General features: G+C 42.3%; 1 protein-coding gene across 2 annotated transcripts in view; it reads left to right on the forward strand.

Moving 5' to 3' along the window:
- LOC137259998 (centrosomal protein POC5-like) overlaps positions 1 to 22,956 on the forward strand; it is a 28,692-nt gene extending 5,736 nt beyond the window's left edge. For both annotated transcript variants that reach the window (XM_067797678.1, XM_067797677.1), the window contains exons 4-12: positions 3,885 to 4,040; positions 10,325 to 10,515; positions 11,560 to 11,630; positions 12,872 to 13,070; positions 14,504 to 14,683; positions 15,978 to 16,143; positions 19,295 to 19,491; positions 20,588 to 20,764; positions 21,583 to 22,956. In XM_067797678.1, coding sequence (XP_067653779.1) covers positions 3,885 to 4,040; positions 10,325 to 10,515; positions 11,560 to 11,630; positions 12,872 to 13,070; positions 14,504 to 14,683; positions 15,978 to 16,143; positions 19,295 to 19,491; positions 20,588 to 20,764; positions 21,583 to 21,714 — 1,469 coding nt within the window. In that variant the 3' untranslated portion in view covers positions 21,715 to 22,956. The remainder of the gene's footprint in view (positions 1 to 3,884; positions 4,041 to 10,324; positions 10,516 to 11,559; positions 11,631 to 12,871; positions 13,071 to 14,503; positions 14,684 to 15,977; positions 16,144 to 19,294; positions 19,492 to 20,587; positions 20,765 to 21,582) is intronic.
- Positions 22,957 to 23,165: the final 209 nt, after the last annotated feature.

The following is a 23,165-nucleotide window of genomic DNA, read 5'->3' on the forward strand; positions in this document are numbered from 1 at the left end:
GGTTGTGACTGAGTGTGACTGTAGACATGACTGTGAGTGTGACTGTGGACATGATTGAGGCGTGATTGTGGGTGTGATTGTGGGTGTGATTGTGGATGTGACTGTGGATCTGACTGTAGACATGACTGTGAGTGTGACTGTGGACATGACTGAGGTGTGATTGTGGGTGTGATTGTGGATGTGACTGTGGGTCTGACTGTAGACATGACTGTGAGTGTGACTGTGGACATGACTGAGGTGTGATTGTGGGTGTGATTGTGGGTCTGACTGTAGACATGACTGTGAGTATGACTGTGGACATGACTGAGGTGTGATTGTGGGTGTGATTGTGGATGTGACTGTGGGTCTGACTGTAGACATGACTGTGAGTGTGACTGTGGACATGACTGAGGTGTGATTGTGGGTGTGATTGTGGGTCTGACTGTAGACATGACTGTGAGTGTGACTGTGGACATGACTGAGGTGTGATTGTGGATGTGACTGTGGGTCTGACTGTAGACATGACTGTGAATATGACTGTGGACATGACTGAGGTGTGATTGTGGGTGTGATTGTGGATGTGACTGTAGACATGACTGTGAGTGTGACTGTGGACATGACTGAGGTGTGATTGTGGATGTGACTGTGGGTCTGACTGTAGACATGACTGTGAGTATGACTGTGGACATGACTGAGGTGTGATTGTAGGTGTGATTGTGGATGTGACTGTGGGTCTGACTGTAGACATGACTGTGAGTGTGACTGTGGACATGACTGAGGTGTGATTGTGGATGTTATTGTGGGTCTGACTGTAGACATGACTGTGAGTGTGACTGTGGACATGACTGAGGTGTGATTGTGGATGTGACTGTGGGTCTGACTGTAGACATGACTGTGAGTGTGACTGTGGACATGACTGAGGTGTGATTGTGGATGTGACTGTGGGTCTGACTGTAGACATGACTGTGAATATGACTGTGGACATGACTGAGGTGTGATTGTGGGTGTGATTGTGGATGTGACTGTGGGTCTGACTGTAGACATGACTGTGAGTGTGACTGTGGACATGACTGAGGTGTGATTGTGGGTGTGATTGTGGATGTTATTGTGGGTCTGACTGTAGACATGAATGTGAGTGTGACTGTGGACATGACTGAGGTGTGATTATGGGTGTGACTGGGTGTGACTGAGTGTGACTGTAGTGTGAATATGGTGACTGTGGATATGGCTGGGTGTGACTGTGGTGTGATTGTGGATGTGACTTTGGATGTGACTAGGTATGACAGTAGTGCGACTGTTACTGTGGGTCTGACTGTGGACATGACTATGAGTGACTGTGGACATGACTGAGGTGTGATTGTGGGTGTGATTGTGGATGTGACTGTGGGTCTGACTGTAGACATGACTGAGGTGTGATTGTGGACATGACTGAGGTGTGATTGTGTATGTGATTGTGGATGTGACTGTGGGTCTGACTGTAGACATGACTGTGAGTGTGACTGTGGACATGACTGAGGTGTGATTGTGGGTGTGATTGTGGGTCTGACTGTAGACTTGACTGTGAGTGTGACTGTGGACATGACTGAGGTGTGATTGTGGATGTGACTGTGGGTCTGACTGTAGACATGACTGTGAATATGACTGTGGACATGACTGAGGTGTGATTGTGGGTGTGATTGTGGATGTGACTGTGGGTCTGACTGTAGACATGACTGTGAGTGTGACTGTGGACATGACTGAGGTGTGATTGTGGGTGTGATTGTGGATGTGACTGTGGGTCTGACTGTAGACATGACTGTGAGTATGACTGTGGACATGACTGAGGTGTGATTGTGGGTGTGATTGTGGATGTGACTGTGGGTCTGACTGTAGACATGACTGTGAGTGTGACTGTGGACATGACTGAGGTGTGATTATGGGTGTGACTGAGTGTGACTGTGAGTGTGAATATGGTGACTGTGGATATGGCTGGGTGTGACTGTGGTGTGATTGTGGATGTGACTTTGGATGTGACTAGGTATGACAGTAGTGCGACTGTTACTGTTGGTCTGACTGTTTACATGACTGTGAGTGACTGTGGACATGACTGAGGTGTGATTGTGGATGTGACTGTGGGTCTGACTGTAGACATGACTGTGAGTGTGACTGTGGACATGACTGAGGTGTGATTGTGGGTGTGATTGTGGATGTGACTGTGGGTCTGACTGTAGACATGACTGTGAGTGTGACTGTGGACATGACTGAGGTGTGATTGTGGGTGTGATTGTGGGTCTGACTGTAGACTTGACTGTGAGTGTGACTGTGGACATGACTGAGGTGTGATTGTGGATGTGACTGTGGGTCTGACTGTAGACATGACTGTGAATATGACTGTGGACATGACTGAGGTGTGATTGTGGGTGTGATTGTGGATGTGACTGTGGGTCTGACTGTAGACATGACTGTGAGTGTGACTGTGGACATGACTGAGGTGTGATTGTGGATGTGACTGTGGGTCTGACTGTAGACATGACTGTGAGTGTGACTGTGGACATGACTGAGGTGTGATTGTGGGTGTGATTGTGGATGTGACTGTGGGTCTGACTGTGGACATGACGGTGAGTGACTGTGGACATGACTGAGGTGTGATTGTGGATGTTATTGTGGGTCTGACTGTAGACATGACTGTGAGTATGACTGTGGACATGACTGAGGTGTGATTGTGGGTGTGATTGTGGGTGTGACTGTGGGTCTGACTGTAGACATGACTGTGAGTGTGACTGTGGACATGACTGAGGTGTGATTGTGGTTGTGACTGGGTGTGACTGAGTGTGACTGTAGTGTGAATATGGTGACTGTGGATATGGCTGGGTGTGACTGTGGTGTGATTGTGGATGTGACTAGGTATGACAGTAGTGCGACTGTTGCTGTGGGTCTGACTTTGGACATGACGGTGAGTGACTGTGGACGTGACTGAGGTGTGATTGTGGATGTGACTGTGGGTCTGACTGTAGACATGACTGTGAGTATGACTGTGGACATGACTGAGGTGTGATTGTGGGTGTGATTGTGGATGTGACTGTGGGTCTGACTGTAGACATGACTGTGAGTGTGACTGTGGACATGACTGAGGTGTGATTGTGGATGTGACTGTGGGTCTGACTGTAGACATGACTGAGTATGACTGTGGACATGACTGAGGTGTGATTGTGGGTGTGATTGTGGATGTGACTGTGGGTCTGACTGTAGACATGACTGTGAGTGTGACTGTGGACATGACTGAGGTGTGATTGTGGTTGTGACTGAGGTGTGACTGAGTGTGACTGTAGACATGACTGTGAGTGTGACTGTGGACATGATTGAGGTGTGATTGTGGGTGTGATTGTGGATGTTGCTGTGGGTCTGACTGTAGACATGACTGTGAGTGTGACTGTGGACATGACTGAGGTGTGATTGTGGGTGTGACTGAGTGTGACTGTGAGTGTGAATACGGTGACTGTGGATATGGCTGGGTGTGACTGTGGTGTGATTGTGGATGTGACTTTGGATGTGACTAGGTATGACAGTAGTGCGACTGTAATGTGACTGTGGTGAGTATGGTTGTGACTGTAGATCATGACTGCATATTGTGAGAGAGAGTGTGACAGTGCAGGGTGGCTGTCTCTGTTGGTTGTGACATGGGTGTGACAGTGGGATTGGCTGTAGGAGATTTCTTCCGTGAGGCTTCTACAGTAACATCCAGTTCTATAAACATCACATCACCAGTTGCATGACAATTAAGGCTGGAAGTTCTGGAGTCAATGCAACCAACACGTCAACAAGTTTTCTTTGGTAGACATAAGTTTTGACAATTTCTTTGGTGGGTTTCAACCTAATCATAAATGTAGTACTGTTTTCACATTTAGTTTATCTTTGCCTCGTTTCAGTCAGTGTTGACACTGATAAAGGTCAACCAGAAGAAAGGGTCAAGGGCATTACTCTGTCACAGGTCAGATCGAGCATGCCTGATTTCGGACCAAGCCCCATCGGCTCGAGAGACGGAGACAAAGGTGATGAGGGTGACTTTGATCTGGAACAGCCAGGTAGGTACTGATATTTAAGATATCAACTGCTCATTCTTTTTGAAATGATGGCAACCTCATGTGAAAACGTGTAAAACAACATGCCATCTTTGTGGCAGGCATTTCCCTTATTAACGCAGGTAGTAAACAAGTTCAGTGTGCAAGCATTTGTCCTGTAAGCACCCACATATATGCACTGAAAACCAGCTCAATAAGCAGTGCTGATGCAGTTTGGTAATTTTGTAACTAAACTTCACAAGTCTGTTGATAGGAAATGGTATGAAAGTGTTACACAAAAAGCAATGCTTATGTGTGTTAAAGGTATGCGACCATTAAGCCTTGTTAAAGGGGAGGGTTTCAGGGCTATCTGAAGCATTGAGCCCATATTAGCAGGTCCCATGTGCTGTGACAACTACCTCATGAAGCCATATGAAGATTGCAAAGAGTATGTAATATCTGTACTCAAAACAGTACCTGCCATTGCCCAAGCTATGGACATGTGGACAAGCGTAGCCACTCACGGACATGTGGACAAACATAGCCACTCATGGACATGTGGACAAGGGTACCCACTCACGGACATATGGACAAACGTAGCCACTCACAGACATGTGGACAAGGGTACCCACTCACAGACATGTGGACAAGCGTAGCCACTCACGGACATGTGGACAAGCGTAACCACTCTCGGACATGTGGATAAGCGTAGCCACTCATGGACATGTGGACAAATGTAGCCACTCACGGACATGTGGACAAGCGTAGCCGCTCACGGACATGTGGACAAACGTAGCCGCTCATGGACGTGTGGACAAACGTAGCCACTCTCGGACATGTGGACAAGCGTAGCCATTCACGGACATGTGGACAAGCGTAGCCATTCACGGACATGTGGACAAGCATAGCCACTCTCGGACATGTGGACAAGCGTAGCCATTCACGGACATGTGGACAAGCGTAGCCATTCACGGACATGTGGACAAGCGTAGCCGCTCATGGACATGTGGACAAGCATAGCCACTCTCGGACATGTGGACAAGCGTAGCCATTCACGGACATGTGGACAAGCGTAGCCATTCACGGACATGTGGACAAGCGTAGCCACTTGCGGCTATATCACTGTCACCGTTCACTACCTATCAGATTATAATTTAAGATCATGCATCCCTGCAACATGACGTGTAGAGGAGAGGCATACTGGTGAAAACATTGCTGCAAATCTGAAAGCAATTCAGGAGGAATTTGGTATCGAAGCAGGAGGAATTTGGTATCGTGTGTGGCATCACAACTGACAATGCATCAAATATGTCAGTTGCAGCAAAAACAGCTGGCCATCCCCATGTCCACTGTTTTGCCCACACACTGCAACTTGCTGTTAATGATGGGCTCAAGGTACCTGGCATTGAAAACATGCTGATGCATGCATGCAAACTTGTGGCCTTCTTTGCAAAGTTCACAATGGCGTGTGCATGCATGCAAACTTGTGGCCTTCTTTGCAAAGTTCACAATGGCGTGTGCATGCATGCAAACTTGTGGCCTTCTTTGCAAAGTTCACAATGGCGTGTGCATGCATGCAAACTTGTGGCCTTCTTTGCAAAGTTCACAATGGCAACACAGTTTCTCGAAAGTGATCAGGAAAAAACTAGAAACAAACCCAAAACATGTCATAACAGATGTTGTGAGGTGCTGGAATTCCATCTACTTTCTACTTGACAGCCTGTCCCTCTTGCACGGTGACATTGTTGCAGTGCTTTGTGATCCCTTTTTCAAGAAACAGAAATACCTGGACCTAAAGGTCAACCACTGGACGATAGTGGACCAGCTTGTCATAGCACTGAAAACTCTTGTTTTAGCAACAGAAGTTTTGTGTAGTGAGGACGTTCCAACAGCATTTGGCGTCTACCCTTTAGTCACTGAACTGCTGACAGTTACCTTGCAGTGAGAGATCTTCTCTCCAACACCGTTGGTGAAATAAAGGCGAGAATCTCCGCCTGTCTTTCCTCACTTCTCTTTCAAGGTGGATTCCTACAATCGCCTACATAGATAGCGGCAGCGGTTGACCCATGCTTAAAAAACCTGAAGTGTCTTAAGCTTGAACAGATGCAGATATTATCCCCATCACTCAGGCAGCAGATGACCAGCTGCGTACGAAAGTTGACCTACCTATGACTGAAGTGTGAAAGAAGAACCCGGATCAGAAGATGCGATGTCATTCCTACTCTGTGACATCATCGAAATATCAGATGACATCAAAGACAAAAGAGACATCACAACAGAATACACTGAGTTCCTGAATGCACAAGTACTTTGATGTCTCTATCGCTATCTTGGTGGTGAGTAAATGTGAACTGGTTCCCCCGTATACCACCGCTTGCCAATAGATATCTCTCTATGCGTGGAACCAGTGTTCCATCAGAATGCGTGTTCTCTGTTGCCGGAATCACCATTACTAAACAACAGGCTGCCTTGAGTCCGGAGGCTGCAGGTGCAATCATATTCCTGAACAAGAATCTGTGAGACGCATTAAAGGAGGCAGAACCCAGTTATCAAGAAAGAAACTCCTGATGACTCTATAACAGAGATCCCTTTCGCAACTCGTACAGAGACACCTTTGCCTGTGTTACCGTCTCTCCCCGACATTACAAACTGATAGACTGTATGTATGTACAGTATCAGCAGAGTCAGCAAAAACGTCAATGTTTCTTTTTCAGTATCAGTGTCAGTTCATGCTGTTGCAGACTTTACATTTGTTTGTTTTAAAGTAAATGTGTGAGCCATATTGTTAGGTTATATATGAATGCTTGCGGGTTTGCTTTCATATTTTAATTTCAAGAAGCTGAGTTGTTGTTTCATGATAAAGTTGTGTCACTTTTAACAGCAATTTCTAAACGCAAAAACGAAAAAAAACAGTTGTATGATATCTGATGTGTTTCAAGAATGAGCTATGTTCTTTGAAACTTGGCCTTGTATTCTTGCCTTCTTGTATTAATTTCATTACAATTTGATACAATTAGAGTTCAGTCTTGTTCAACTTGTTGTCTACACAGATATTCAGTCGTCCTTATCCAGCGTGTTTTAGTGTTACATATTCAATAATCAACACATACATATGCATTCAAAATGATATTCACACTTGGAGACCTAAATCCTGCAAAGTTTAAAGTTTGGATCACAAAAAATACCTTTGATGTGATCTCCGTTCAGTATATGTTCGGAAGAACAAATTCAGTGCAGTGATACTCAATTAATGCTTAGTCTTTGGTTGGAAACCTAAACGTTTCCACTGTAAGGCTAGATAAAAAAGGTGAAATGTTTTTCGAGCATCGGCATGTCACTTTTATTTGTGCGCATAACAACTTTTTATTGCCATTTTAGAAAAATATTTTTGACTTTGCTGCATCCAGATCATTCATTTGTCCACTATAAGAATGAGTGTCTGTAGGAACGAGTATGACTGAATCTGCGACTCATTAACACGATCTAAACTTTTCAACTGTATTTCTGAGAGAAAAAAATATAAATGTGTTCCTCCCTTGTCACTTTTTTCTATCAAAAGTATAAGATAAAGTCCTACCACCCTTGTCACTTTTGAAAAAAATGTGCCTGAGAAACATTTCATTATTTTAATGGCGCCTAAGAAGTATGAAATCTTGTTTTGCATATTTTATTCTTTAAGTTCGTTGTGGATCCATCTTTACATGATATCCAATGAAACACCAGTTAATGAATGCTTTGTCTAAATATCTTTAAAAAATCACTATATTGATTGGTTTCTTTTATGATCATATTACAGCATTTACAAGTGTAATAAGGTATCGTTGGCTCAGCTCATGAATATTAATCACATTGTTGATCGTGTAGATCTGAGTCACAGTGACACTTACACTGCATTCACATGCTGTTTGCATTAATGAGATGGTAATAGATGCTTCCATTGACATTAAATATCAATTGCTTTATTCATGAAAGTTTAGATTCACATATACATTTTCCATTATTCCTAGATTGGAAGTTGGGACAGCCATGGGTTGAATGTTGGTTTTAGATAAACATTGAAATTGTCGAGTATTCAGGCCTGATCCCTCGAGTACTCATGTCACAAAGTTTGGAATCATGAACGCCTTAGTCGTAGAACACATGCACAAGGAGGATCCATTTGTCACACTCATCGACCAATCATATACCAGATATCGTAAAGATCGGGGCTCATTCAATACTGAGAAAGTGGTGCCTTTTGCTGTATACATGTACAGATTTTCGGTATTTTTATATTTGTGGATTGCCATTTGGACTTAGTCTTTCAAAAATTGGTGAATTTCGTTTCTGGTGTACTACTCTGAAAGTACTCAATGCAGGCATTGAGAGAGATCCCAATGTGGTGCATTTTGCTATTTGCAAATTTTTGGCATGTATGTTTTTCTTGAGTTCCATGGAAACAATTTGGACTTAGTCTAAAACAAAATCAGTAGCTAGCTGGACTTGAAGTAGCTGTCATGATTTCTCCTTTCAAATACATGTGGGTCTGGGGATATTTGACATCTTCTGATGGCACTTGGTTTGTTTGTAAATCTGGGATATCGTCATTGTAATCTGACCAACATGTTTCAGTCATACATCACAAGTAATGGTTTGAAGTGTTAAAATACAAATATGATGTGTAAGTAATTGGAGATGTCATTTATGTCCTAGGGAAAAAACAATTTATTGCCAGTGAGACATGTTATTGATAACTAAACTGATATTCATAACTTTCCTGATGTTTAGCATCAATGAAATGTCACAAAACTGAACCTGGATACAACCACTTCTCTGCGATTGGGGTCAGAGTGACTGAGTGGGTAAAGTGTTTGCTTGACATGCTGAAGACCTGGGTTCAGTCTCCGACATGGGTGCAGTGTGTGATGCCTTGTGTTCAGGAGTTATTCCTTGAATACTGATTAATAATATTAATAAGCAGTGGTTTCTGGGAGAAGTCCCATTCGGTGTCTGGGCTGCGTGTAGAGGAGGGCGATTGCCCTGAGCTGATGATGAACCTTACCTGCCTCACTGTGCCAGGATCACCCGAACCCTCTCTGCTGCATTTTCATCATTAATCTGCAAAACATAATAATAACACTGCACGTTTATAATGTGCTTATTTCCACGCCTGCAGCATACTCAAGGCGCAACAATCAAAAAGTAGAGTGGAAGGGATGATGATGATAAAGTTAGTATGATATGTAGAACTGGCAGAAAAGAGACCAACTTTGAATGAATCGAACACTGGAGAAAGTTTCAGATCTTGGGGAAGAAAGTTCCACATGCAGGGGTCATAATGGTCAAAAGATCTCTGACCAAAGGATTTGAGTTTATTTTGTGACACTGTCAGTAGGTGGTATTGCCATCTTAGTTCCTGTGCTGGGACATAGGGTCCTGCTATATGGAGGAGATTGCTCGTGCAGAGATTTATATGTCAGACAGAATTTTAAACTGGATCCTTGCTCTTATTGGAAGCCATGGTGATTTCTAAGATGTATGGAGGGTCTTGGAGGTGAGGGTCATGATGTTGCACAGAACCACACTAACTTTCTTAGGCCTCAAAATCTCTCTTTATGATGTAACTGCAACCAGTGTTGTAGCCTGCCCATGTTGTAGCCTGAACTTATGTTGTAATATCGACCTGTGTAACAGGAAGTAAGTAAGTTTCAGGTGTCTGTCTGACCTACTGAAAATTCACAGGACCCAGAGAATAAGGATTAAACACGTTTCATGTTTAACTTTCCTTATAATTGTCACTGAAATTATTAGCAAACATTAGATTTATAAACAGCAATCAAGTGTCATATGTAACAACTTCAGTCAAAGTCATTAAGAAATATAGTCGGATATTTTGGTCAGCGGGTCATATACTTCCATTGCTCCACTGACGAATCTGCCAGATTTGTACGAGGGTCAGATGGTATTTGTGATCACTGAAAATGTTGTATTATCCCTTATCTCTGTATACAACCACTCACACTCACTCACTCACTCACTCACTCACTCATTCACTCACCGACCCACACACATCCACTCACTCATGCATGCACTCACTCGCTCACTCACATCCACCGACCCACACTCAACTCACTCACTCACATCCAACCACCGACCCACACACCTCTACTCACTCACTCACATCCACCCACCGACCTGCCACCCATCACTGCCAATGTTGTATTATCCCTTATCTCTGTGTAAAACCACTCTCACTCACTCACTCACTCACCGACCCACCCACCGATCCACACACCTCCATTCACTCACTCACTCACTCCTATTGGTAGATGATACAACTCCACGTGTGTCAAGTCAGTACTCAACAACAAGGCAGACCTACTTCCCTGACCCTGAGATAGAGAGACAGGAGGAGAGAGTGATAGAAGAGACTGTTTATACCTCCACCATAGACCCCGATGTGGCACGGATGGAGAACGTTCTTGATCAGTGGACGCTTGACCTCAAGAGAAATGTTCTGGTAAGTGGCACAGGAGTGTCATAGTCACCTGCAAAATAAGGAATCATTGGGGTAGCCTAGTGGTTAAAGCGTTCATGTTGAAGACCCAGTTTCGATACCCCTCCTGGGTACAGTGTGTGAAACCCATGAGTGTGTATGAGTGTGAACTTGGTGTTGTCACTATGTATCTTGACCTACCTACCTTGCGTATTTTTTATGATTTTTGAAATATGATTACATGCCCACATAGCAGATTGTACACCAATCTAGTTATATTCGTCAAAAAATATTTTCATTCCACACTGCAGTTCAACTTTTAGTATTAACCATCATTTGGAACATCTTCGTCAGTTCTTCCAATATTGTTTATCATTGCCATCAACATGCATACCAGAGTCCTATCAGTATATTCTGGTTGCTTACGAATGCTGACAAATGCCAGGATTCAAAAATCCAAAAATTATCCTTCTATCAAAGGTTTGTTCAGAAAAACACTTTAATTCCCATAATAAGCAGGTCAACTGAAGGAGCCAATATATGTATTGTACATACTGCAGTGTAGACATTAATATTGCATATTTGGGAGACATGCTAGGAGGAGCCAGATAGAGGGTCCGGGATAGTATAGGCCTCCTGCAACCAATGCTTGCTATAGAAGGTGACTATGCTTGTTGTAAGAGGCGACTAACGGGATCGGTTGGTCAGGCTCGCTGACTTGTTTGACACGTCATGGGTTTCCAGTTGTGTAGATCGATGCTCATACTGTTGATCACTGGATTGTCTGGTTCAGACTGCATTATTTACAGACCACCGCCATATAGCTGGAATATTGCTAAGTGCGGAGCAAAACTAAATTCACTCACTCACTCACTCACTCACTCACTCACTGTGTATACTTTTTACATCTCAAAATACAAAATGCAGCCACGGAAAATGATGGTTCACTCAAATTATTGTTCTCCATACCCATACTCCATACCGAAAGTGGTTTATCATCTGAGATATGCATCATTTTGGTCCTGCCATATAAGGAACATTTCTCATTGCATTATTTGTGTATTGCAGGCTGAATTTGGTCAGTCCAAGATCCGGATTGTTGAGAAGAGCAGACTGGAAATGCAGAAGGAGAGAGAAAGGTATTGGGTGGATTTCTATTATAGCAGAGCTTTTATTGTTTGCAGATCCATGAAGATCCGGGATAGAATAGGCCCTCATCAACCCATACTTGCCATAAAAGGCGACTATGCTTGTCGTAAGAGGCAACTGACAGGATCGGGTGGTCAGGTTGGCTGACTTGGTTGACACATGTTGTTGGTTCCCATTTGTGCAGATCGATGCTTATGCTGCTGATCACTGGATTGTCTGGTCCAGATTTGATTTTTTATTTACAGACCGCCACCATATATCTAGAATATTGCCGAGTGTGGCGTAAAACTCAACTCACTCACTCACTATTGTTTGCGTTTGGAACTGCCTGTACATGTAGTACCCTGTGATCAGCGTGAGGCTGTTTGGTTAGTTATTAGCCAGATGCAGGTCAATTTTTGAGAAATTAATGAATAAATAAATAACAGTATATTCAAAAGTATGTCACCGAATTTTTATTCTAAACTTTGAATAACTGTGGCTGTGAAAGATTGCTATTTATAGACACATTTTGGCTAGGTCAGATCTTGAAAACAGGGATCAGCTCTGTCCTGTATTGCTATAGTTTCATGGGTACTACATCACAGTAATATGTTTATGTGCACTGAAACCTCGGACGTTATAACACACTAGAATTTGACAGGTGCAACTAGGTGTATATCTTAGGTTGCACCTGGTGTAAGTAGTTTACCATCTCTTAAACTGAGCCCTGGACAGTTATCAAAGAACTATAATTTGCTGTGCTGATTTCCACCTGTTAGTATAATAGAAAACTGTGAAGATCCGGTTGACAATTGATCTTCAGTAAACCATGCTTTTAAGATGCACTGTTTGCACTATAACCATGGCCTTCGGTTGTTGTACCAAAATGGTAAAACAGTCCATTTTGAAGTCCAAAGCATGCAAATGTTGGATCTGACAAATTTGAACATTTGATTTACATCTACGCAAAAAATTCTGAAACTTTTGCTAACACTGCATACCCACCTGGTCAAAGGATCTAGGGGCGATGTGGTCGCCTAGTGTTAAGTGTTTGGTAGACTTGGTTGACACATGTAACATTTGTGTAGATTGATGCCCATAATATTGATCACCGGATTGTCTGGTCCAGGCTTGATTATTTACATACCGTTGCATCCCAGCTGCCAAATTGGTGAATGCATCATTAAACAACAAACCAACCCAACCCAACTAACCCTATATCCCTTTTGTATGTCGTTCTCCTTTTAAGGTTTGTGTCGGACAAGAACCAGATGGTGAATGAGATTGAGAAGCTGAAGGAGCTGCTCCACACATACGAGCAGTCCATCGAGCGGAAAGACCAGGTGATCTCCAACCTCACCCACGCCCTGCACAAACAGAGGGAGAAGTTTGACATGCTGAAAAAGTTCACCGAGTGGAAACTCCGACACAATGACCTGAAAAGAGAGGTGAGCAATCAGGTCCTCTCTTGGTTATGATCAGGGCATAGCGTCATGGTTTCTGTGAAGGTCCGGGTTAGAACTGATCTTCTGCGGCCCATGCTTGTTGTAAGAGGCTACTACTGGGATTGGGTGGTCAGGTTTGCTACCTATGTTGACACATGTCATTGTATCCCAATTGCTTAGATGATGTTCATGCTGTTGATCACTGGGATCACTGGTTTTGTCCCGACTCAATTATTTACAGACTGCTACTACATAGCTTGAATATTGCTGTAATGTTGAGTAAATCGAAACTCATCCACGCATCAGGTCATCACATCTGGCCCATGGTCAGTTGAGGCTAAAATTGATGCTCATAAATATGACAGCTGTGTCCAGATGCATTTCAAATGTGGCAATATTGGACATGTCATTGTCAAGTCTCCCACACTCCGCATTGTAAAAGTCTTTCATTTATGATAATGCATTAATTCTCTGTTCTGCTGAAGGCAATTCCTCTGTGACAGTAGCTGTAACTTGACCATAACATTATCTTGAAAACAAACTATACAGCCACTATCATCTGGAACAAAATCCGAATTGGTTCCCAAAATCAAATTGATACAAATATACAAGTACAAGGCTGTGATGCATACGGCTTAAAGAAATACTGTTACGTATAAACCTAAAGTGTGCTTCTCACTATATAGTAGGGTCATTTCTTGTTTTCCACATTTGAGGTTTTTGTTTTGGAGGGACAGGTTTTACTTTTCTCTTGCAACACATGAGTGTTTGAAATTAACTGAAAATTATCGTTCAAGATAAAACTCACAATGCAAAGGTTTTCTGATGCAGGATTGGAACTGCTAATCTCACATCCTTAGGCAGACACTCTACCGCACGGCCACCGGGCCGACAAAGGTGGTGGGGTTAACTTATCTACTTATAGTTACTGTCATTAGATTGATTTTACATGCGCTTCAGTTACTGTTATGTAGCTTCATTAAATGATCATCTACATTGAAATTACCCATCATTGACGCTATATGTGTTAGATAAAACATTTCTCCTTGGTTTTGGTAGACAAGGTTAAACCATCAGAGCTTGGAAATCCCTCAGGGCACCGCTCCTTGGGAAATCCCTCCCCCTCCGGTTTGACATTGTCTACCAAAACCTCGGAGGTGTGTTTTCTCCTGTACATGACGCATGTGAACCTATGTTTATCTTGAGAGGTGACTGATGGGATTAGTTGGTCAGACTCACTAACTTGGATGATACATATCATTGTATCCCAATTGCTTAGGCTGGTGCGCATGATGTCATTCATGACGCCATTCAGATTGGCGTTTATATAGCTATAATATTCTGACTGTGTCTCCAAACAAACAAACAAAGAAAGAAAGAAGAGAAACCAGGCAGAAAAGTGAAGGTCAAGCCCAATTATCTTCTTCATGTTTCAGGCGTTTGCCAGCAATCTGGCCAGGAAGCACTACGAGAGAAGCTTGTCTTCTAGAGTTTGGGTTGCCTGGCATTCGGTCATCGAGAATAAGTGGCGCCAGCGGGTGGAGAAGGCGTGTCAGTCCAAGGCACAGGACGTGTGCCTGCAACTCACGAATGAATATGAGGCCAAAATCAGGAAGGTTGGTGGTGAACAAGGTCATATTTAGGGATGCAGCGATTCATCCAGATCTCAATTCGATTTGATTTTCAATTTTGGACCCTCGCTTCGATCATTTTCGATTTGATTGTTTGTACAAGTAAAAACATCAGATTAACTCTCAAAGTTGTTTTTCTTATTGTGAACTCTATCGTCAACTTCATTTCATAATTAGCCTGGCATCAACCAATGACGTTTGCCTTATTTCAGTGCTGTAATCAAAATTATGTTTGTGCTGTGTGGAAATCATTTAAATAGGTATTCAAATATTTAATAGAAATTCTCACAACGGTTATCGAAAATTGAAACTAAGACATCAAATTCAATTTACGAATTGAAACAGAATTGTTGTAGCCCTAGTCATCGTTGACCTGGAGCACAGTAATGAACTCTGGTCACTTGTATTTCATTATACCCCAGGACCAAATGTAGAGATGGCATCAAAATCAGGTAATTGATACCCCTACCCTTATCATCCCTACTGCATATCTTGACCATGTTGAACACCAGGGCTTATCACCATCTGTTAGATCACATGGTTGATACTCATGCAGTTGGTCTGTTAACACATGGACACATGATGTAACTTTGTTTTAACATTCTGTGGCTAGTTCCATATCAACAGAAATTTCTGGAGGGTGGGAGGTGCCATACTAATTTTTGACATAGTTGTATAGACATATGCATGAGACAGGTCTCATGCTTTAATATTTGCACTGGTGCAACCCAATATTACAAAGTGCAAGTTGTTAGTAATCTAACTTGCATCAGGTGCAAGTCAGTTTTTTAGTAGGTAAACTTCTGGATAAAACATGAAAATAACTTCATCTGCTGATTGCAATAACTGCAGTGCAACTGGAATCTGCTGGTGCAACTAGGCTTTTACCTTAGGTTGTACCTGGTGCAAGTAGGTTAACGTCTCTTAAATCGAGCCCTGTGAAGAATATTTTAACATTGCAGGGGCCATTGTTGAGGTCTTGTTTCTTACAGTTTCATAGTTTGTTTCAATTAAAAGCTCAGCATTCTTTGTTTCCAATTTTAATTTTGAGAGATTGAGTGAGTTGGATTGTACGCCGCTTTAAGCAATATTTCAGCAATATGACATTGGGAACACCAGAAGTGGGCTTCACACATTGTACCCATGTGGAGAATTGAACCCTGGTTTTCGGCGTGACAAGTGAACACTTCAACCATGAAGCCCGCTCACCACCCCCTTCAGTTTATATGTGAATGGACACAGTATTGAGTAGTTTAGAGAGATGATGTTTGTCTTGCAGCTGAACGAGGAGCTGGAGTCTGCACATGCCAAGATCGGCAGGATGAATGTTGAGAGGGAGAAGTATGAGGAGGCCATGAAGAAGGCCTTCATGAGAGGAGTGTGTGCCCTGAACCTGGAGGCCATGACAATGTTTCACGGGGAGGACGAGGGCGAGGAGGGACAAGGTACATAGATCACACACACGCACACATGCACACACACACACACACGCTCACATACAGAGTCACAAAGAGAGAGATTCACACACAGTCACATGCACGTATGCATGCACGCACACACACAGAGTTACAGTTACACACACACACACACATACACAATGAATGTATGCATCCATCTGCACATACAAGCCACGCCATGCCACGCCACACATACAATTCACACACAAAAACAAATGCAACACACGACATGCACACATTCTATTCTGACACACATACAACACAGAAGAACCATACCATACACTCAATTTCCATAGATGAATGCTCATGTTTTTTTCATTGGATTGTCTGGTCCAGAATCAATTATTCTTTCTCTCTCTCTCTCTCACCCAGACACATCTGTCTGCACATAGATGCCACACCACGCCATGCACGTACAATTCACACACAGAAACAAATATAACGCATGACATGCACACATTCTGACACACATTCAACACACAAGAACCATACCATACACACAGTGCTGTAGCCAGACTGCGTAATTGCGGTATTCCCACAAATTGTACATGCATTATCCCTTTATTCATAAACGTATGCGACAAAATTGGCACAAATTTAGCATCTAATATGAGTTTTTGCACATCAGAGGTGATAATATGTGAAAATCTTGACCAAGCAAAAGAAACAGAAACGAACTACATGGCCTCGTCAAGTTTTAGTCTTCATGGTTATGTGCGAGGGTTGGCTGAAAAGTTCTCAGCCTGAGTGGTTTTTCCCCACCAGGTAGAGACAGGTGTTTGCCACCAATGAGGACAATCATTTAGTGAATCATAGACACAAGAACTACAAACGTACTCAGAGTTTTATCTCAATTACAGCTCTTTTGGTAAACCTACCCTCTGAAATCATCAGAAATGGACAAAACTGAATACAGGGCAGTCATCAAGTACTTGCAAAAGAAAGGGATGTCCCCAACACAGATACATGCTGACGTGGTCTCCACTCTAGGGGATGATGCTCCTTCATTTTCCACAGTAAAGAAGTGGGCTGCAGAATTTAAGCATGGCAGACAAAGCCTTGATGATGACCCACGCTCAGGAAGGCCTTCAACAGCAACCACTCAGAAAACATCACGCGAGTGCTCGATATGTTGATGGATGATCGACGATTGACTACTCGACATATTGCTAGTGTATTGGGCATCTCTCATGAGAGGGTTGAGCATATTATCACCAACGAATTAGGAATGACTAAAGTTTCTGCAAGATGGGTGCCAAAGCTCTTGACAGCAGAACAGAAACGTGTCAGGTTCCAGACGTCCCTTGACAATTTGCGTCGTTTTGAAGCAGATCCCGATGATTTTGTGGCACGATTTGTAACCATGGATGAGACCTGGATACATCACTTTCAACCAGAAACAAAACTACAGTCAAACCAGTGGAAGCATCCTGATTCACCAGCTCCGAAGAAAGCCAAGTCTGTTCCTTCAGCTGGAAAGGTGATGGCATCAGTCTTTTGGGATCCCAGGGGTATTCTGCTCATTGATTATCTTGAAAAAGGTCAAACTATCAACGGCAGATACTAAGCTGATCTACTGAACCAGTTGCGAGAAGCAATCAAAGCCAAACGACGAGGGATGATCGCTAAAGGTGTCCTCTTCCACCAAGACAATGCGCCTGTTCACAAATCGGTGGTGGCCATGTCAACAATCCGCGATTGTGGCTTTGAACTCATTGACCATCCTCCTTATTCACCTGATTTGGCTCCTTCTGACTTCCACCTGTTTCCCAAAATGAAAAAGGAACTCGCCGGTCGCCATTTTGCAAGTAATGATGACGTCATTTCCGCTGTGACTGATTTGTTTAAGGTAGCTGAAGAAGATTTCTTCCTGACCGGGATTCGGGCCTTGCAGCATTGCTGGCAAAAGTGTGTGAACTTGGAATGGGACTATGTAGAAAAATAAATTACAAACATGGACTTTGTAACTTTTTTTCACAGTGAGGCTTAGAACTTTTCAGCCAAACCTCGTAGATATCCTTGACTTTCTTTCTTTTCAAACAGAAGTAGAGATTAGACATTCATCCCTTTGTGAAAAAAACCAAACCAATTTAATACACAAACTTTACTTGTGGTATTTTTAGCTGTGAGTGTGGAAGAGTAGCCATGAAGACACATGGTTTCCTGAATTTCTCATCTTGAACCACATTTTCAAAAGTTCAGGGCCAATTGGTCCCTTACAAGGAAATCCTTGCTTCACCACTGTACACACCAATAGTGTGGATCAATGCTTATGCTGTTGTCACGGGATTGTCTTGTCCAGACTCGATTATTATCACTCACTCACTCATACCATCCACAACACACACAACACATTACGAGGTCTTTTGTGAGAAGAGCTAAGAGACAAGGTTGACCTTGAACGCAATGGACCAATGTCTTATACTCATCGAACTGATGCTCTGTATAGCTGTTAAAATGCAGCATTAAACTCTATTCACTCACTCGCTTGTGTCTCCTCTGACATGTTGTGATGCTCCTTAAAGCAAAGATACTCATGACACTTCTTAAAGCAAAGATGATCATGACACTCCTTAAAGCAAGAATACCCATGACATTCCTTGAAGCAAAGATACCCAATACCCATGACATTCCTTGAAGCAAAGATACCCATGACACTCCTTAAAGCAAAGATACCCATGACACTCCTTAAAGCAAAGATACCCATGACACTGCTTAAAACAAAAATGCACATGACACTCCTTAAAGCAAAGATACCCATGACACTGCTTAAAACAAAAATGCACATGACTCTCCTTAAAGCAAAAATATCCATGACTCTCCTTAAAGCAAAAATACCCATGACTCTCCTTAAAGCAAAAATACCCCTGAATATCAGGATTAGAGTTGATCTTCAGAAAGCCATGCATTAACAGAAATGGGTGGTCAGGCTTGTTGACTTTATTAAAATACATTGTATCCCAATTGCTTAGATCAATGCTCATGATGTTGATCACTGGATTGTCTTGTCTAGGCTGGATTCTGTACAGACAGCCACCATATAGCTGGAATATTACTGCATGCTGTGTTTAACAAGAACAAAATGAGCCAAGTTAAACCCACGTCACTAAGGCTCTCAGTCATTTGTGTTTGTTTTCAGCATCTACTGGGAAGCGTGTCTCCCCTGATGATATCACAGACAATCTGGACAGTTATACCTTGGACAAAGATTATGGTCACTCAAAGACAATACCACAGGAGGCTGTTTTCATGACCCAACCTTCTGACCCTGTGCCACCTCGTATAGTCACCAGTCAGGGGTCACGTACTTCTACTGTTTCACAGGCTAGATCAAGTGTGAGTATGTTTATATAATGTTATAAACTTTTAAATCAAATATGAAAGGGTCCCAGATTAGGAATCTTTTTATCGGTGACTCAATGCTTAGATCATTTTGAACTCCCATAGCTTAACATAGGCTTACACCAGTCTTAGTGCTAAGGTCACAATAACTCACATACCTTAACACAGGCTTACACCAGTCTTAGTGCTAAGGTCACAATAACTCATATACCTTAACATTGGCTTACACCAGTCTTAATGCTAAGGTCACAATAACTCACATACCTTAACACAGGCTTACACCAGTCTTAGTGCTAAGGTCACAATAACTCATATACCTTAACATAGGGTTATGCCAGTCTTAGTGCTAAGGTCACAATAACTCATATACCTTAACATAGGCTTACACCAGTCTTAGTGCTAAGGTCACAATAACTCATATACCTTAACATTGGCTTACACCAGTCTTAGTGCTAAGGTCACAATAACTCATATACCTTGACATTGGCTTACACCAGTCTTAGTGCTAAGGTCACAATAACTCATATACCTTAACATTGGCTTACACCAGTCTTAGTGCTAAGGTCACAATAACTCATATACCTTAACATAGGGTTACGCCAGTCTTAGTGCTAAGGTCACAATAACTCATATACCTTAACATTGGCTTACACCAGTCTTAGTGCTAAGGTCACAATAACTCACATACCTTAACATAGGGTTACACCAGTCTTAGTGCTAAGGTCACAATAACTCACATACCTTAACACAGGCTTACACCAGTCTTAGTGCTAAGGTCACAATAACTCATATACCTTAACATTGGCTTACACCAGTCTTAGTGCTAAGGTCACAATAACTCATATACCTTAACATAGGGTTATGCCAGTCTTTTGCACTAATGTTGTTTTGTACAATGGCACTCAGACATGGGAACAATGGTCACTCTCCATGGTCTCTAAGCAGAGTGAGTGAGTGACTGACTGAGTGAGTGAGTGTTTAAAATCGCATCAATAGCAATATTTCAGGCATATCATGACTAAAACTAGTTCTCTGTGCGCATAATCTTCCTGAAAATGAAACTAACAACCAGCTCCACTGTTTCTTGTAGGTGTCATCTCGTCCCACCAGTGCCACATCGTCTTCACATCGTGGCAAGGTCATCACTGCTAAGGTCAGTGCCAAGGTTGACTCTGGGAAGTCCTCTCGCGGTCCGGTGGCTGCAAGTTCCACCCTAGCTCCTCCCATGGCATCTGTCATCGTGGAGAGACATCAGCCTGTCACCAAGGTAACAGATTCAAATTTAATTAGCATTGCCTCAAAACAGAAATGTGGAACAATTAAAAATTGAAGCTTTCCAGTTTCTATATATTGAGCCTGCTAATATGAAGAAAAATAAGTCACAATTTGTTTGTTGTTTAGCACTGCAATCAGCAATATTCCAGCTATTTGGCAGTATTCTGTAAATAATCCAATCTGGACCAGACAATCCAGTGATCATTTCATGAATGAGCCCATGCACCTAGGCTACAATGACATGTGTCAACCAAGTTATTTAGCAACTTTATCTTGATTCTTGCCTCTTATGACAAGCATGGTTTGCTACAGACCCGTTTGAACACAGATCATCGTAATTTAACTGATTCTCGGAGACAGTCTGCATGTTGACGTAATAAACTGTACCTGATTGCTTAAATACAGTTCAAATTGTATTCTGAGACTTCAAACGCATTCAATTCGGGGCAGTGGGGTAACAATGTTATAAAGCTTTTGCCTAAAACCTGGGTTCGGTTCCCCACATGGGTACAATGTGTGAAGCCCATTTCTGGTGTCCCCTGCCCTGATATTACTGGAATATTGCTAATTGCCATAAACCTATACTCACCATACATTGACGATACAGTGATTAGAGATCCAACGATTAACACCAATGAGGTGTGAGGACAGACAATCAACAAGTCACCGAGCTTAACTACATCATACCCATTTTTGACCAGCGTAGATCAATGGGGACATCCCAGTCAAATGTCTCACATGGTGTACTGATATTGATGAGGGATCAATGTCTGTTTCTGGTTTTGATTTAACCATATTTTTTGTCTTCAGCAAACAATAGGAAAGGCAGCAGCCAGCAAGTTCCCATCACAGCAAGGAGGTCAGATCTACAAGAGGTTAGCAGGTCAAGGGTCACCGGTTGTGCTCTCACCACATATTCAGTCAGTCAAGGTCGTGGACTGACAGTTGAGATTATGCAAGGACCCAACTGGAAGCTTAACAAGAATGTGATATGACAAGGTCAATATGACTCGTCAGACAGAGGTGTAATCTTATGGTTAAGTGTTTACCCATGTCACAGTCCCAGGTTCTATTCCCTACATGGGTACAGTGTGTGAAGCCCATTTCTGGTGCACCCTGCCATGATATGTCTGGAACATTGATAGAAGCTGCACAAAAATCATTCTTGAACATGATTAATGGTTGCATGAATTAATGATAGAAAAAGTTCTATCTGAATTTCAAATTCTTTTTTGAATGTACAGACATACAGATTGACTCAAACCAGACTTGATACACAGTCAAGCAGTATACATTGATCGCAAGGGACACACAAGGGAGGTCACTCTTCATCTGTTTTTAGCAGATACTCATGTGAAACAGGAAGTTGATGTGGCCATTGATACATGGTCTCTGGGTCACAGGAACGATATGTACGTGCACTAAGATGGTACACTGTTTATGTTTCATTGTATGCTGGCCTGGTGCAATGACTCTGAAAGGTTGCACTAGGTGCAATAAGGTTTCATTTCCTTAAATCGAGCCCTGTTATGTGTAATGTTTAAATGAATCAGTTGAGTCAAACTAGAGCAAACACCGCCTTTCACTGTCACTTTTTCATCTCTTTCCCAATGTGAGATCAGTTTGTACTTTTATTTACCATTGTATATAAAAGCTTGACGTGACTTGGTACATAATGTAAAGGTCGAATGCCAAAACTAGAATTTCCTAAAACCACCCATAAAATTTTTAATGTGAAACAATATGAAAAGCACTATTGTTCATGTTCTGTCACGAGAAAGGAAGAATTGTTAAAATGCCGAATTCATATTCTTACCATCAATAAGAATGTTGAAAATCTGATGTAGTTTTGATAATGTATCTAACAGATATTTGAAATTGGACATTAACTTTTTATATTTTTCAAATTATAAAGGTGAATGTTTTAGCCAGGAACTTGACAGCAACCTCTTAAATTATAAGGATGAATAAGTATTGTGAGAACAGATAATTTACTTGTCACTTTATGTCTGACAACTTGGAACTGTTACTGACTTCAAGCAATGGTCCACAAACCTTTGTCAGTCACTGTAATGACAGCAGAGGGTGATGATACCATCAGTTTCTAACTAGCAAGGCGAATCACTGTTTTATGCATGTATCTGGCATTCATGTTTGTAAAAAGAAATAAATTATTTTTACCAAGTTTGTATTGTTTTAATAGAGTTAGTTAGTTGTTTGTTTGGTTGTTGCACTCAGCAATATTCCAGCTGTCTGATATCGGTATAGAAATAATCAAGTCTGAACCAGACAGTCTAGTGATCAACGATGACATATGTGTCTGATGACCTGATCCAGTAAGCACCCCCTCTCATGACAAGCATGGGTTGCCGCCAACTATGGTGGTGGAGATG

The sequence above is a fragment of the Haliotis asinina genome, chromosome 13 (assembly GCF_037392515.1).
Source record: "Haliotis asinina isolate JCU_RB_2024 chromosome 13, JCU_Hal_asi_v2, whole genome shotgun sequence".
Lineage (NCBI taxonomy): Eukaryota > Metazoa > Mollusca > Gastropoda > Lepetellida > Haliotidae > Haliotis > Haliotis asinina.